The sequence below is a fragment of the Glycine max genome, chromosome 11 (genome assembly GCF_000004515.6).
Source record: "Glycine max cultivar Williams 82 chromosome 11, Glycine_max_v4.0, whole genome shotgun sequence".
NCBI lineage: Eukaryota > Viridiplantae > Streptophyta > Magnoliopsida > Fabales > Fabaceae > Glycine > Glycine max.
In genome coordinates this window covers 38,434,267-38,448,663 of record NC_038247.2, presented here as the reverse complement: position 1 = coordinate 38,448,663, position 14,397 = coordinate 38,434,267, and the positions used below count along the sequence as shown (strand labels likewise).

Here is a 14,397-nt window from a genome sequence, read left to right as displayed (position 1 = left end):
CTTGAGAGTCACACGGTACTCAATTCAAGTAAACTTTTCAATAACAAAAAAAAAAGTACTATTGGGCATGGACTCGGTTTCTCTGCTTTCTCGGCCCACGCCCATATTATGGGAGAAAAATCTTACCCAGAACGCCATGTGATTCACATGTTCTTCTAGGCACACTCCATCACAACAAAAATTGCAAACGTGGCTAGCTGGCGTACGGTCTCTCCATACACCGCCACCACATAGAACCACTGATCGACACGTTTGCGCCTTCATTAAGCTGAGGAATAGTTGTAACTTGTAAGTTGTAAGCAACCAAATCCATAATAAATAGCATCATCGTGCTGGTGCCTCCTCTCTCTATATTCATTCTTCTGCTTCTTGTAATTTGTTGCCAACAACAAACACTTCACTTCTGTTTTTTTTTTTTTTTTTTTCATTTGAGAGTTTTAGAGGGACAATGACGTCTTCAGTGGTTGAAGGTGGACGCGACGAGGGGAAACACGAACCCTCGGATTTCATCACGGAAACCATGAATCTGACGTCTCCAAACCTTTCACTTCTTCCCAGTGAAACTGAAACATTCTTGAGCGCAGCAATTTCCCTCAAGGACAAGGTTCGTTTCATTTTTTCTTCTTTTTTTTCTTTGCATTTTATGTATGTGTAACACTGTAACATTTACTATTATAGATAGATCTAGAAGGCATTGTAGTGTTGAACATAAACCTTTTAAAATTAAAAGTAGTGAAATTATTGGTACAGGTGGTGGAGGAGACTTGGAACCGGAGAGATCAAGTGGTTGATCCGACGGTGTACACGGGTCTGTTGGGCACCGCCTTCACTTGCTTGCGGTCGTACCAGGTTACCGGTTGCCGGAACGACTTGATATTATGCAGCGATATCATTGACACGTGTGTCACCGCTGCACGTGCCTCCCTCAGGTATCTTCAATAAGTTTTTTAAAAAATCCAGATATTTATCTTACATTACTAGTTACTAGTAATATTTTTCTAAACAAAAATACATCTAACTATTTGCTGCCTAGTTTGTCTTTGTTAATTTCTGAATGATAAAAAAAAACGGATCAGATAATTTAAATATTTTGTTTAACCTTTGTTTTTAGTAATTTAGCTCTGAGAAATGTTGCTAAATAATAGTAGCAATTGTTTCTCTAACACTATTAGCTGAAATTTATTAAAATTCATTCATTTTAGTAAGTTTTATTTTTCCATATGACTACGGATGGTTGTAGTTTCAGACTTTATTTTGATAATTGATATTTCGATTTGAGTTTGAGAGCGTGAGAGATTACGATGGCATGGCGTTCTTTTCAGGAAATTTTGCGAGATTCGTATTTTGTCATGCTGATTCGATTAGATATGAGAATATGGGTCGCTCTTTAGTCACAGTCTAGTTTGGTAAAAACAGCTAGCTAGTCATTTTAGGGTGATGATATGTGATGCCAACAGAAGAAATTCTCGCTGAACTTTTTAATATGCATTTATTATAAACTTTATTAAATTAATAATGGGTTTAATAAGCTTTAAGTTTTTTTATTTTTGATGAGTCTATGTCACGTATAGTACTCATTTAGTAAAATAATATAAATATATTGAAAATATGTTATTAGCATTTCAAACATGAAACGGATATTATTATCATACGAAATATTTGATTGTTTTATATTAAATTAATTCTTAAAACCTTTAAATTGAAAAAATAAAATACATGAGTAACTTTGTATGGGTAACTCATGAATTTGTAGCATATGCGTTAACTTAATTATGTTTTTAGTAATTCGTACGGGAACACTTTTATTGTGATGAATTAAGATTATATTTTTTTACATATTATCTTTTTAAGTTGCTTTGTGTCTACTAATTAATATATAATCTTTATTACTATCCATGTATAATTGAATTATCTTTATTTGTGATATTTTTGGTTTAGAAAAGAAAGTGAAAGAAAAGAAGTGAAAGTAAAAGGAAAAAAATGGAAAATAACTTGCTTTATCTTTTATTTATTTTATTAAATCATTCCAAATATTGAAAAGATCCAAATTTTCATGCTTTTCTTTTATTCTTATATCACTCCTTTTGTTTTTCTCTTGCACAAACAGATACTTATAAGTTATAACTTTTTTTTTTTCGTATTATAAGGTGTTTCTATAATAGTAGTCGACACATACACAGAGAGATTAAGAAAAATAGCTCGTCTAATTTTAAACTCAGTGATTGTGTGCAAATTAAGTTAAATTGTGGTTACGTGTATTCGAATGCATATTCAACACATAAATAACAAAGGGATTCTTTTGCAAAAGTACGTTGGAGGGGCATCTCATTGTTAACACAAACACTCACTAAACTCGTGCTGTAGTAGTTTCATACATTTTTTGTTGGTTAGCGTTCCTTTGTTCGAATCAAAGACATACAGTTTCTTAAAAAACATAATCTTCAAGTCACATACTCTAACCTGAAGATATAATGTTTGTAGCAGGCACGTGACTTTTTTGTGTGGTAGAGGAGGCGTTTATGCGCTTGGTGCTGTCGTTGCCAATTACATGGAGGACCTTCCAAAGCGTGACCTGTTTTTGGGTCTATTCTTTGAGGTAATATTTATAGATGTTTTGGCTCTGTTTTCTTAATGAACCATGTGGCCACATTTTGGCTCCTCATCATAATCTGCTGACTCTATAGTCTATATATATTGTCACAGTCTTAGTATGCAAGTAATTAATTTTGCATTGAATAACATTGAAGATTTTCCTTCTGCTTCAGCAGTCTCTGTCTGGATAATCCCCACCGCAGCCTTTTGCGTTTGTTATTGATTTTCTTTTTTAATGAAACAGTTATAAACTTCTGATGTGAGTTTTGCACTCTTTATAACATTGAGATTTAGGATTTCAAAACTTATGAAAGGCTAGAAAAAAATTGAAATTTAAATAAGAAAATGGAATGAAAGAAAAATTCGAATTTTAATTGTCATAGTTAGTTTTTCACTTTTATATGAAATTTAATTGTTTATGTATTCTAAATCTAAAAATATTTTGTATAACTTTTAAGATAAAAACTAACAAACTTGATTTGTAAAGGTTTGTAAAGGTTACACCGTGCATAACTGCATATATATTAGGAATGTCCGTGTATATTTTATTTTCTGTTGTTTGTATTTTTTGTGCTGTCTATTCTCTTTCCTCTTGTGTGAGCACATGTTTGAAAATCAAAGGCATTCACTTGAACCGTTGTTTTCTTTTGACAAATTTGTTTATACATTTCATGGGGCCTGCTTTAAGTGATTCGTGGTTCAAATTTGTTCACATAAAAAAGCTACAAGCGAAAGACGAGCGCTTTCAAATTTGTTGGAATCTTAAGATCAGGCAAACGGATGTTGAACTAGTAGGGGCCTATACTAGGATTTTTTCGAAGTTTTTTTTCATCTACAAAAATCTGAGCATTCACACTCTGTCTTACATCCCCTAACAACAACAATATTCATTACCATTTATGATGGGATTAATGTGTAGGTGGCAAAAGAGAGAGCCCTACCAGTTGGACCAGAGGAAGGTGGTTTTGGAATGTCATATGATCTTCTGTATGGACGAGCTGGATTCTTATGGGGTGCATTGTTTGTGAACAAGCACCTAGGAGATGATGCAGTGCCCAAAGACATTTTGATGCCTATTATTGATGCAGTGTTGGCGGGTGGTAGAGCAGGAGCATCTGATGTTGAAGACTGTCCATTGATGTATAGATGGCATGGAACTAGGTACTTGGGTGCAGCAAATGGCCTTGCTGGTATCCTTCATGTGCTGCTACATTTTCCACTTCCTAGAGAGGATGCTGAGGATGTCAAGGGAACTTTGAGGTACCTCATGAGTAAGCGTTTCCCTCACAGTGGAAACTACCCCTCCAGTGAAGGGAATCCGAGGGATAAGTTAGTGCAATGGGGTCATGGTGCAACTGGCATGGCCATCACATTGTCTAAAGCAGCACAGGTTAATTACTTTCCAGAACAAATTATTCCAATATGCTTCATTATTCATGTGTCTTAAAAGGTTAAAAAAAGGACAAAACTTTGGTTCATTGCTTTTGTGTATGTGTAGTTTTTTTAATTGAAATTATAATTTTACTTGAATAATTAGTACTTAATCACCACCTTTGCAAAATTTTACCCAGATAACTAGTGCTTAATGGTGATTTTTTGTTACTTCAATTATGTGTACAAAAAGAGTTTACATTAAAAATTAACATAGGTTATTAAGGTGAAATTCTATTACTGATTAGAAAATAATATTAAAAGCACTTAAAAAACTATATTTAAGTTTTGGCTCTTAAATAATTGTACCAAGTTTTTTCTATAAGAAACAACATTATCAGTTCTCCAAAAGGAGAGGAGAAATGCAAAAAATGCTAAAAAGACAACTTGTTGCTTTTTCCAATTTTCATTAGACAGACACATTGCAGAACTAGTGCTTCAAGTATCAATGTGAATGGTTGAAAAATGACACCAACTTGGTTATGTATGTGTGCTTTGCAGGTATTTCCAAATGACAGAGAACTACGAGATGCTGCAATAGAAGCAGGAGAAGTTGTATGGAAGAGTGGATTGGTGAAGAAGGTGGGACTTGCAGATGGGGTATCTGGAAATGCCTATGCCTTCCTTTCCCTCTACAGACTCACTAAAGAGAGCATATACGAAGAGAGAGCAAAGTCATTCGCTTCCTTCATGTATGATAATGCAAAATCTCTGGCTTCTGCCAATGGCTATTCACTTTCCCAAGGACTTGCTGGGACAGTATGCCTCTGGTTTGATCTACTTGCACCCGACAGCTCTAGGTTCCCAGGTTATGAACTATAGATGGTTCCAGTAGAGATGGAAAATGTTAGGTAGACACCAATCATAAGTGATATGATCTTGATGAAAAGAAAAGAAAAATAATAGGTGTTTCAAGGATTATATGATATATAAGATCCTATATATCATCACTCGACTTGATTATAGCAAAACACGAGCCATGAGGTTCTGCTACTGTAAATAATTTAGATGATATATTGTATTTGACACTCTGACTGCCTTACAATATAATCTAATCTTTGATCAGATAAAAAGATTCACCTTGCACTTTTAATTAAATAAACATAATAGGCACCGCGAGTAATGTTCTACACACCCATAAACAAAAAATGCTTTTATAATAAACAAGATGCCGTGAGAAAATTTGAAACTGGCCGAATTGGGTTTTCGACTAGCACATTATTTCAAAATGATCATCAGACGTCTTGTACTAAGAAAAGGAATTTTGCTTTTTGACTATGGGTTTAAGTTATAACTTAAAGAGTTTGGTGTAGGTGAACGTAACAAAGAGAGGATATAGGATTTTGTTAAACATTGAAAATTGAAAATAAAAGGCTCTCAGATGAAAGAGATAAACGAAAAACTTAAAATAAATGCATCATAAATTAAGGGATTATGATTTTAAAAGATTATTTTAGTATAAAAAAATTCTAAGATTACGTAAGAATATTATGATTTATCGGTATAAAACAATAGATGTATATCAAGGTAGATTTATAAGATTTGAAAGAGTTTTTTGAAATTTTAAAAATATAAGATTTGAAAGAATTATCTAAAATTTTAAAAATACTTTAAAATTATGAGAGATGGCGAAAAAAATAATAAAAAATGATAAGATTTGGATAAAAAAATGTAAAATCAATATATGTTTTTCAAATTTTTAATAGTTATATTGATTCTAAATGTCCTAATATACTAACTTTTTTTATAATAATATCTTCTCATCTTCACTTTTCGATTTTAACAATAAATTAAAAATTATATATTGGTTTTCTGATTTTTTTTATTACTACAATTATTTTATGATAAATAAATGATATATTTAAATGGAATGTAATAATAAGCATATATTAGAAGGGCGTAGTCAGAGTGAAAAATTAGTAAGAAGATTATTGAGTTATGTGAATGACAAAATTAAGGATAAGAACCACAAAAACATGATGTCGAGAGGTGATGGATATAACCTGTATAAGGAAAACATAATTAGTCTTAGCACATAAGACAAACATTAATTTAATTTAAAAAATAAAGGAAAAAGTGAAGAAGGGGAAATATATTTGACATTTTTTATTCTAAAAGAATAGAAGAAATATATATGACACACATATGGAAGAATATTAAAGAGAAGAGATGGTATGCGTGATGAAATAAAAGAAAGTTTGGTAACTAATAGAAAAAGAAAGAAAAAAATCTACCAAAATCTGATTGGATGAAATTGTTTTATAGATGTTTTATATTAAAAAATCAAATAAAACTCATCGAAATCTTTTTTTAAAATAATCAATTAAAATTTGTATATTTTTAAATACCAAAAGACTTTTTATAAGTTATGAAAAATCATAATTGAATATCATCAAATTTTGTTCGCTTCCTTAATGACACATGTCGTGATTTTATTGGATGGTAATGTTAATTAAGTGCATGAAATTAACTTTAATATGACAAATGACGGTCAACATCCAATAAAAGTCGTGACGGTTAATATAAGCAATTAACTTCTCAGGATTAGAAATTGAAATAACGGGATTGAAAAAAATTAGAGATTAAATTTTTGAATTAAAATAATTATAAGGAAATCAAAATCTAGACTAGGGGAACCAAATTTACAATTTAGCCTTAAAAAAAAAGCACTTGCTATTTACTGGCCCATTTTATCTAACTACACTGCCATATCCCCTTTCTAAATCTACATCTAATTTAATTGTCCATTCTATCTTTTATCTTTTTTCCTTAAAGAGTACGCCCTTGAATCCCTTTCCTTTTTGAAAATGTCCTCCTGGAATAACATTATAATGGGTAATTATGATGTAAATAGCAAGTGCCGAAAAAAAAAAGACGAAGTTATAAGTTAATAAGAGTTTGAAGGAGAAAGGTCCAAGCCCATTCAGTGTTAGCCGCTCATTGACCCTGGATGAATAATCGGCTACCACTACTACCAGTGGTGTAGTGCTCTGAAACTGCAACAGCAACAGCAACGCGATGGGGAGAGGAAAAAGAGGGAAGAGTCGCACTCAAAGAAAGCATTTCCAGCAGAACAGAGAGAATGTTTGGACATCTTCCAAACGCTCTAAATCAGATCCTTCCTCCGAAAATCCTATTCCTATCTGCAATCCCTACGCCACTCAAAACCTCGCTTTCGATCACTATTACAAGGCAAACCAAACGCTTCCAACTTACTATTTCCACACTTTTTTATTTTATTATTATTCCCCCTATCTCCTCCTTCTCTTTCATTTGCTCATTTCTTTTCTTTTCGAATTTTCAGGAGCAGGGAATCGTTTCCTCAGAAGAATGGGATGCATTCGTGCAAGTTCTCAGAACTCCTTTGCCCGCAGCATTCAGAATCAATTCCACGTATTTCTTTATCTATTTTTATTTTAACTGCTTTTCGATTTTGACCTTGTGTGAGTCATCCGCTCAATTATCTACTACTAACGAACTTCAATACGAAACTAATTAATTTAACTCACTGTAAATCTGTAGCAGAATTTCAAAAAAATACAAAAATAATTGCACGTGCGTAGTAACGATGTTCAAATCCGTTTGAATCTAGACTCGTTCGTCCAATTCTAAATTACATTGATGCTTGCTTCGGCTTCTTAATTTCTTTTTATTTGGTGATTTCCAGTAGCCGATTTTCTGCAGATATTCGGTCCCAACTGGAGAATGATTTTGTGCATTCTCTTCAGGCCGAGGTAAGTCATCAACAGAAATTTCATCATAATTATGCTTCTGCTGTTGATTTTTTGCGTCATAGTATATCGGTCTTTGTATTTTGGTCCTGAATTGTTACGTATAGGTTGCGGAAGGGGAAGATACGGAGGCTATTATACCTTTGCCATGGTATCCCGAGAATCTTGCTTGGCATTCGAATTTCTCCCGTAAGCAGCTCAGGAAGAATCAAACACTTGGGAGGTAAATAAGTTTTGATGCTCATCTTGTTTGGTGTTAGATTATGTAGTTCTAAGTCTAAGTAACAGTTTATGCTGATAAATTATTGTTATCACATGATGTTTGGTTAACTAGCTAACTGTGATATGACCATATGCTTATGAGTCTTGCAGGACTGATTAGTCACATTTAATTATGATTTTGCCTTATATCAGAATGCATGTTGCTGTCAAACAATTAATTAATTGAAATTAATTATGCATATAAGTTGGTTCTTAGTACTAATATGTCAATTCCTGCTTTTGGTTATGTTAATCTCAGGTTTCATGAATTCTTAAAGCTGGAAAATGAAATTGGAAATATTACAAGACAGGAAGTTGTCAGCATGGTGGGCCAGTTTACACACTGTCTTTCATGCTCATACAAAATGATTACCATTTGTTCTAGAAAGTTGGATGGCTTAGTGAATGTATTTTAGTTTAGGAACTTACCATTCAAGAATTTAACTTGTGCACACAAATGTTTGTTTGCTGTACAGGCACCTCCTCTGTTCTTGGATGTACATTCAAATCATTTTGTACTTGATAGTAAGCAACTTGTGCTGTACTGAAGTACATTTTATCATTTTTAAATTTTACCATCTGTTGTGCTATTTTGTTTGCTTGCAATGCAAATTTCAGTGCTTCTAGTGATTTTCCTTTTTCATTGCTTTTATTCAGTGTGTGCAGCACCAGGTTCAAAAACATTCCAATTGCTCGAGATTTTACACAAATTAACTAAAGCTGGATCTCTTCCTGATGGAATGGTTCGTGTCTTTATATAATGTTATTATCTAAACCTTATTTGGTTTTTCAGGCTTAATAGTTTTGAAATATTACCTGTCCTCATGTAGTTTCATACACTTTATTGATTTGTATTTGTTTGATACGTAGGTTATAGCAAATGATCTAGATATCCAAAGATGCAATCTTCTCATTCACCAAACAAAACGGATGTGCACAGCCAACCTAATCGTCACCAATCACGAAGCTCAACACTTCCCAGGATGTCTTTTAAACAGGAACTATGATAAAATGGAGCCAGATCAGCAAGATCAGCTATTATTTGATCGTGTTCTGTGTGATGTCCCATGCAGCGGAGATGGCACCCTTCGAAAGGCACCTGATCTCTGGAGGAAATGGTAATTTTCATTCCTTCCTTGTTCCCATTCTTCGCCTTTTATTTTTTTCCCTTCAACCACCTTTTTTCTTTTTACTGCTTAAGACTGATTTTCTTGTATAAAGGAACACAGGGACAGGGAATGGGCTTCATAACCTACAAGTTCTAATTGCTATGCGAGGTACATTACTGCATTTTGATTATTTTCTACCTGATTTCAGGGTGTAGTTCTTTTAGGCTGGTTTTGATGTTTTCTGTTAAGATGTGATTGATGTAAGACAAATAAGGTGGGTAAAGCATAATCTTTACACAACCAAATCATTTTGTATTTTGTAGTTTAAACTGATGGCCTCTTGTTTCCCTGGCTCAAATTTTTTTAGATGGTACAAGGATCAAGCTACTGCTATTTATTATCATAGCTGAATATACATGAACTAGGGTGCATGAGACTTAGCTTGTAAGATAGTTCTGGCAAACTCAATTGCTCTTTTGATGTTATCAGGTGTATCTTTACTTAAAGTTGGTGGAAAAATGATCTATTCAACCTGCTCAATGAATCCTATTGAGAATGAAGCTGTTGTTGCAGAGGTAATCATCCTTGAAAGCTCTGTGATTATATTTGGTGCCTGCCATGCTATCTAGTTTGTCCAGTTGTGGGCTTTTTAATCGAAGTGCTTTATTTTCATAACTTCAAGTAAATAATTTCATGCTTTTATATGTAATTTTGTTTCTTCCATTGATGCAGCCCCTGCACTGTCTAAATACTAAGTTTAGTTGTATCAGGGATCAATTGGTAACTTTCTTAGATATCTGATAGGTAACATGTTTTTAACTTTTTATGAAACATGGACCTTGATTTGAAGACAGTATTTGATAACAATGTGTAATTTAATTAATGGAAGCTAACTGGAGCTAGCTATCAATAATTTACTTGTGTTTGTATCTATCTTCTACTGGCATTTGCCTCATTCCTATTTCTTGTTTACTAATTGATGTCCATTCTTTGTTATTACTACAAAGCTTTCTGCAGTTGTGGTTGTAGCTTGTGATTATGAAGGACAAACTCCACCTGAGACATTGCCACTTTACAATTAATATATAACATAAAATTTTCTTTTTATTTATTCAACACTATGAGTTTTCTTTTTATTTGACAAATGGTCAGACTGTCAGAGTTTTTCCTTATGTAAAAAAAAAGGTTTATGTTTGCTGCTTGTAGCCCTTTTAGTATTTTATACAGTGAGGGGTTGGGCTTAATTTAATTTTCCCCCTTACTTACCAATTGCAGGTTTTGCGGAGGGGTGGAGGGTCCATTGAACTTGTAGATGTCTCTAGTGAGCTTCCCCAACTTATTCGCCGACCAGGTCTTAAGAGATGGAAGGTTTGTGTTTTCTGTGACTATTTATTCCCTTGTGTTGTAGAGTTTTGAAGATAAAACATGTAATGTCTAGAAATGGATATATTGGCTTACACGTGGCGACGTCAAGCATGACTCATCTTTCTGGAGTTTAGGAGGAGATAATGCCTTCATCACTTATTATTATGAATTAAACTATTTCAATTTTGTTGTGTCATCTGGAAGGGTATAGAAGGAAAGCTGAGAGTGGGGTTGTCTATGTTTTGTCTGTGCCCCACCCCCCAAGTGATAACCAATGTTATACTTCATTAGTAAAAGGTGTTATTCCTTGTCAATTGATGGACTTGGACTGTTATTGTGCTGGTTGGCTTATTTTTTATTTGTGTTTTGGTTGTTAATTCTTTGTAATTGATTATTGAGATGTCCATCAAGTTATACCCATGTTCGCATTCATGGTAAAACATTGAATTTCAAACTTTCCGAATAGAAGATTATTATGTTTACCCAACTCGAACTTGCATTTCCTGCAGTTGTTTGATTATTGTTTAATTAATTCAAATGTAGTAGTCTAGAAGGGTTTAAGGTTGTTATGCAGCAGTATGCATTTGCATCTGAAGGTGTGAGTTTGGATGTGCAGGTATGTGACAAGGGCAAGTGGTTTTTCTGTTGCAAAGATGTTCCCAAGCTTCGTAGAAATGTAGTTTTTCCCAGCATGTTTCCAAATGGTGGAAACTATAAGGATGATAGTGATTGTAATATCAGCATTGGAGATGATATTATTATAGATGATGTTTATGGAAATTCTGAAGATGATGTTCAAGCAGTGGAGAATCCTGTGATGCATGAATTTACTGAGGAAGTTTCTGATTTCCCACTAGAGCGGTGCATGAGGTTGGTGCCTCATGATCAGAATACCGGAGCCTTCTTTATTGCTGTATTGCAGAAAGTTTCTCCTCTGCCAGGTAATCTCTTATATGTTTTCAGTTGTTTCTCTCTATCAAATCCTGACAAAGATAGTCAAGGAATTCTAGTGAATACTGGGAATAACTCCTTCAAGTAGTCATTTTACATTTATGTGTATTCTGACACGTGCTTTTTCCTGCCATAGTTGCAGCAACTCAGGTAAAACCTAGAAAAGAAGTTGATAAACATGATGACACAGCAAACCAGGGCAATGAGGATGCACAAGAATTGCAGGTTAATCCATTGGAAAGTACACCTGAAGAAATTTCAGAGGCTAATATAAATGACAATAGACCCAAGACAGATTTGAAAGTTAGTTCTGTTACATGTGAAGAAGTGAATTTGAAGGAAGCCCAAGATCCCTGCAATGTGGAAAACATGACAAAGAATACTCCAGGCAAAAGAAAACTACAGATTCAAGGCAAATGGAGAGGCATTGACCCTGTAGTCTTCTTCAAAGATGAAGTAGTTATTAACAGCATAAAGGTATTTTATGGTATTGATGAGCAGTTTCCATTCAATGGTCACCTTGTAACAAGAAACAGTGATACAAGTCACGTGAAAAGAATTTACTATATCTCCAAGTCAGTCAAAGATGCTCTGGAGTTGAACTTCTCAGTTGGGCAGCAACTTAAAATAACTTCTGTTGGCCTGAAGATTTTTGTAAGTTATTTTCTTCTGAATTAAAGTGTTGTTGTTATTATAACTTTTGTAGTTGATTTATTTATAATTCTGGCTGACTGGTTCCTTATTTTAAATAAAAGTTGACTCCTTTAAAGTGAGAACATGCGTAAAGTGGGAAAGTAATAGTGTATTTGTCGTTAATTTAAAATGAGTTAAATTCAATAGGTAATTTAGTTTAATTCAAATGAAAAGATGGATACGCCTTTACTTTCTCTTTTCAGAGGAGTGAAATCCTTTTAAATAAATCTGATGCAGTAGAGAGAACAATAACCTTTAAGGACAGATCAAGTTGAGACTTGTGGGGGTAAAGGTTACCATCTAATATACAAAAATAAATTTAGTCAGACTGTGTTATATTAACAAAATTATAGTGTATAGACTATAGATATTGAAGTAGTACGCATGACTTTTGAGTGGAGTTAACTGTTTCTATTTCTGGTTTTCTTGTCTCAGTTTGGAATTCATATTGAATTTTATGGGATATGAATCATGGTAAACTACTGTACTGTGTGATTTCATTTTGACATGATATAATTGATATAGGATTATTGTAATATAATATCTAGATAGTTTATTGGTCAGCCCTTGACTGTCAGCAAGAAATGAGTTCTTTGACTAGTTTTTTTTCTTGCAAATAAGTGATAGACTTGCCCTCATCATACAGGAAAGACAGACATCATGTGAAGGTAGGTCTGCACCATGTGCTTTCCGGATCACTTCTGAAGGATTGCCCCTTATTCTCCCTCACATCTCCAAACAGATTCTTAGTGCATCTGCTATAGACTTCAAGCATCTTCTGCAGTATAGAACTGTAAAATTTGCAGATTTTGTGGATGCCGAATTTGGTGAAAAGGCTGCAAACCTAATGCCTGGTTGTTGTGTTGTAGTTCTGGGTGAAGGTATGCAGTATGCACCACCATGATGTAGAGTAAATGCCCATTAAATTGACTCTTTACACGTGTCTTCTCATTTTTCTGCAGGAAGCAGAGCTGCTACAGGGCCCCTCCAAGTGGATGATTCAACAATAGCCATTGGATGCTGGAAGGGTAGAGCAAGTTTGACTATCATGGTTGGTGCATTGGAATGCCAAGAGCTGCTCGAAAGGCTTTTAATGTGTCTAGACACAGTAACAGAAAAGGACTCCTCCATGCATGATAACAAGGTAGATGAAGCACATGAATCAAACGGTAAAAATGAAGATGTTGAAATTACTGGTTGTTAAAAATTAATAATTAACGTATATTTATATTACATTTTAGTCATGGTTCCCACTCCTAACTCCCATCCTTATAAGAACATTTAGAGAAATTTAAGGCTTTTGCTCCACCCGTGAAAGTTTTTGAGTTTGTTTTTTTTTCTCTCCAATTTTTTGTTCGTCCAATCTTTGTATCCAAGTTAGCAGGCTTTGCTCAAATTTGTATCAATATCCAAAGCTTCTAGTAAGTTTAGCAGAATTGCTTAAACACGAGAGATGCGTCTCATTCTACTGAAACCCGCAGCATCAACATGACATTTTCAATATTAGAGTTCGAGTTGCATACAGGTTGTCCATAATTTTCATGGGCAGGACGTTAGCTGAACACAGCCTAAGATTGTTATAAAATTTGAGAATTCTCATCTTGGGGAAGATTTTCATTAACCCTACCCACTCTTTCAATTAATTTTTTTATATTTTCTCTTTCTTGCATAGTGATTTTATACTATTTATGAAAGTGGAATTGATTTTTTAAAATTATATACTCTTTCAAATTTAAATTTAAATTATTATCATATATTTGCGTTTAAACTTAGTCATTTTTTAATGATTACTATTATTTTTAAGTTTAAATTAAATGGTTTTAATCGTTACCAGTATGTTATTATTTTTAAACAAGTTAAATCTTGTTTTACTTAAGTTCTATGGATTTCTATTATCTTAAAAATATTATTATATATTATAATTGCAATCGCTGCTATTTTTACATTTGAATCACATTAAAAGTTTCTATATTTTTATATTAATTTAAATCATTAAACAAATATAATAAAATAGTTTTAATTTATATAATGAAATAATTATATACAAAAAAATATTTATCTTGTACCTTTACAGGGATTAAACATACTAATTAATCTAAATATACCGTCCTCGATAAAGGACATTTTCCTTATGTATATCAATGCAACAAGATTGATGAATCCTGTAATATGTAACAAAAAATAATGCCAAAAATTGATGAAGCTTGATTAATGCAATACATCATTTTTGTTTTTTTCCTAGCACAAAACATATAACAATCTTA

At 33.3% G+C, this 14,397-nt stretch overlaps 2 protein-coding genes across 9 annotated transcripts; both read left to right on the top strand.

Moving 5' to 3' along the window:
- Positions 1-83: 83 nt before the first annotated feature.
- LOC100782771 (lanC-like protein GCL1) lies at positions 84-5,051 on the top strand. Of its 7 annotated transcripts, none has more exons than XM_006591429.4 (6): positions 84-288; positions 442-604; positions 751-929; positions 2,482-2,596; positions 3,512-3,982; positions 4,525-5,051. In XM_006591429.4, the coding sequence occupies exons 2-6, from the start codon at positions 449-451 to the stop codon at positions 4,843-4,845; spliced, it is 1,242 nt and encodes a 413-aa protein (XP_006591492.1). In that variant the 5' UTR covers positions 84-288; positions 442-448; the 3' UTR covers positions 4,846-5,051. The 7 variants fall into 7 exon arrangements, with proteins under 7 accessions (XP_006591492.1, XP_006591491.1, XP_040862875.1 ...); XM_006591428.4 differs by having other exon boundaries at positions 434-604; XM_041006941.1 differs by having other exon boundaries at positions 86-288; positions 434-604; positions 2,485-2,596.
- A 1,836-nt stretch (positions 5,052-6,887) lies between these two features.
- Positions 6,888-13,580, top strand: LOC100808598 (RNA cytosine-C(5)-methyltransferase NSUN2). Of its 2 annotated transcripts, none has more exons than XM_006591432.4 (15): positions 6,888-7,215; positions 7,328-7,416; positions 7,691-7,757; positions 7,862-7,977; positions 8,275-8,341; positions 8,492-8,540; positions 8,673-8,758; positions 8,886-9,133; positions 9,237-9,292; positions 9,614-9,699; positions 10,400-10,492; positions 11,106-11,430; positions 11,583-12,094; positions 12,780-13,014; positions 13,096-13,580. In XM_006591432.4, the coding sequence occupies exons 1-15, from the start codon at positions 7,042-7,044 to the stop codon at positions 13,335-13,337; spliced, it is 2,445 nt and encodes an 814-aa protein (XP_006591495.1). In that variant the 5' UTR covers positions 6,888-7,041; the 3' UTR covers positions 13,338-13,580. The 2 variants fall into 2 exon arrangements, with proteins under 2 accessions (XP_006591495.1, XP_006591494.1); XM_006591431.4 differs by having other exon boundaries at positions 11,577-12,094.
- The last annotated feature ends 817 nt before the right edge of the window (positions 13,581-14,397 follow it).

What these genes read in the sequence shown, in the direction of transcription:
- LOC100782771 (XM_006591429.4), top strand. Translation starts at nt 449, where the DNA reads ATGACGTCTTCAGTGGTTGAAGGTGGACGCGACGAGGGGAAACACGAA. An exon ending in GCTGCACGTGCCTCCCTCAG is followed by an intron (nt 930 to 2,481) that starts GTATCTTCAATA and finishes TAATGTTTGTAG; the next exon opens with CAGGCACGTGACTTTTTTGT. An exon ending in TTTTGGGTCTATTCTTTGAG is followed by an intron (nt 2,597 to 3,511) that starts GTAATATTTATA and finishes ATTAATGTGTAG; the next exon opens with GTGGCAAAAGAGAGAGCCCT.
- LOC100808598 (XM_006591431.4), top strand. Translation starts at nt 7,042, where the DNA reads ATGGGGAGAGGAAAAAGAGGGAAGAGTCGCACTCAAAGAAAGCATTTC. An exon ending in GCATTCAGAATCAATTCCAC is followed by an intron (nt 7,417 to 7,690) that starts GTATTTCTTTAT and finishes GGTGATTTCCAG; the next exon opens with TAGCCGATTTTCTGCAGATA. An exon ending in ATGAAGCTGTTGTTGCAGAG is followed by an intron (nt 9,700 to 10,399) that starts GTAATCATCCTT and finishes TACCAATTGCAG; the next exon opens with GTTTTGCGGAGGGGTGGAGG.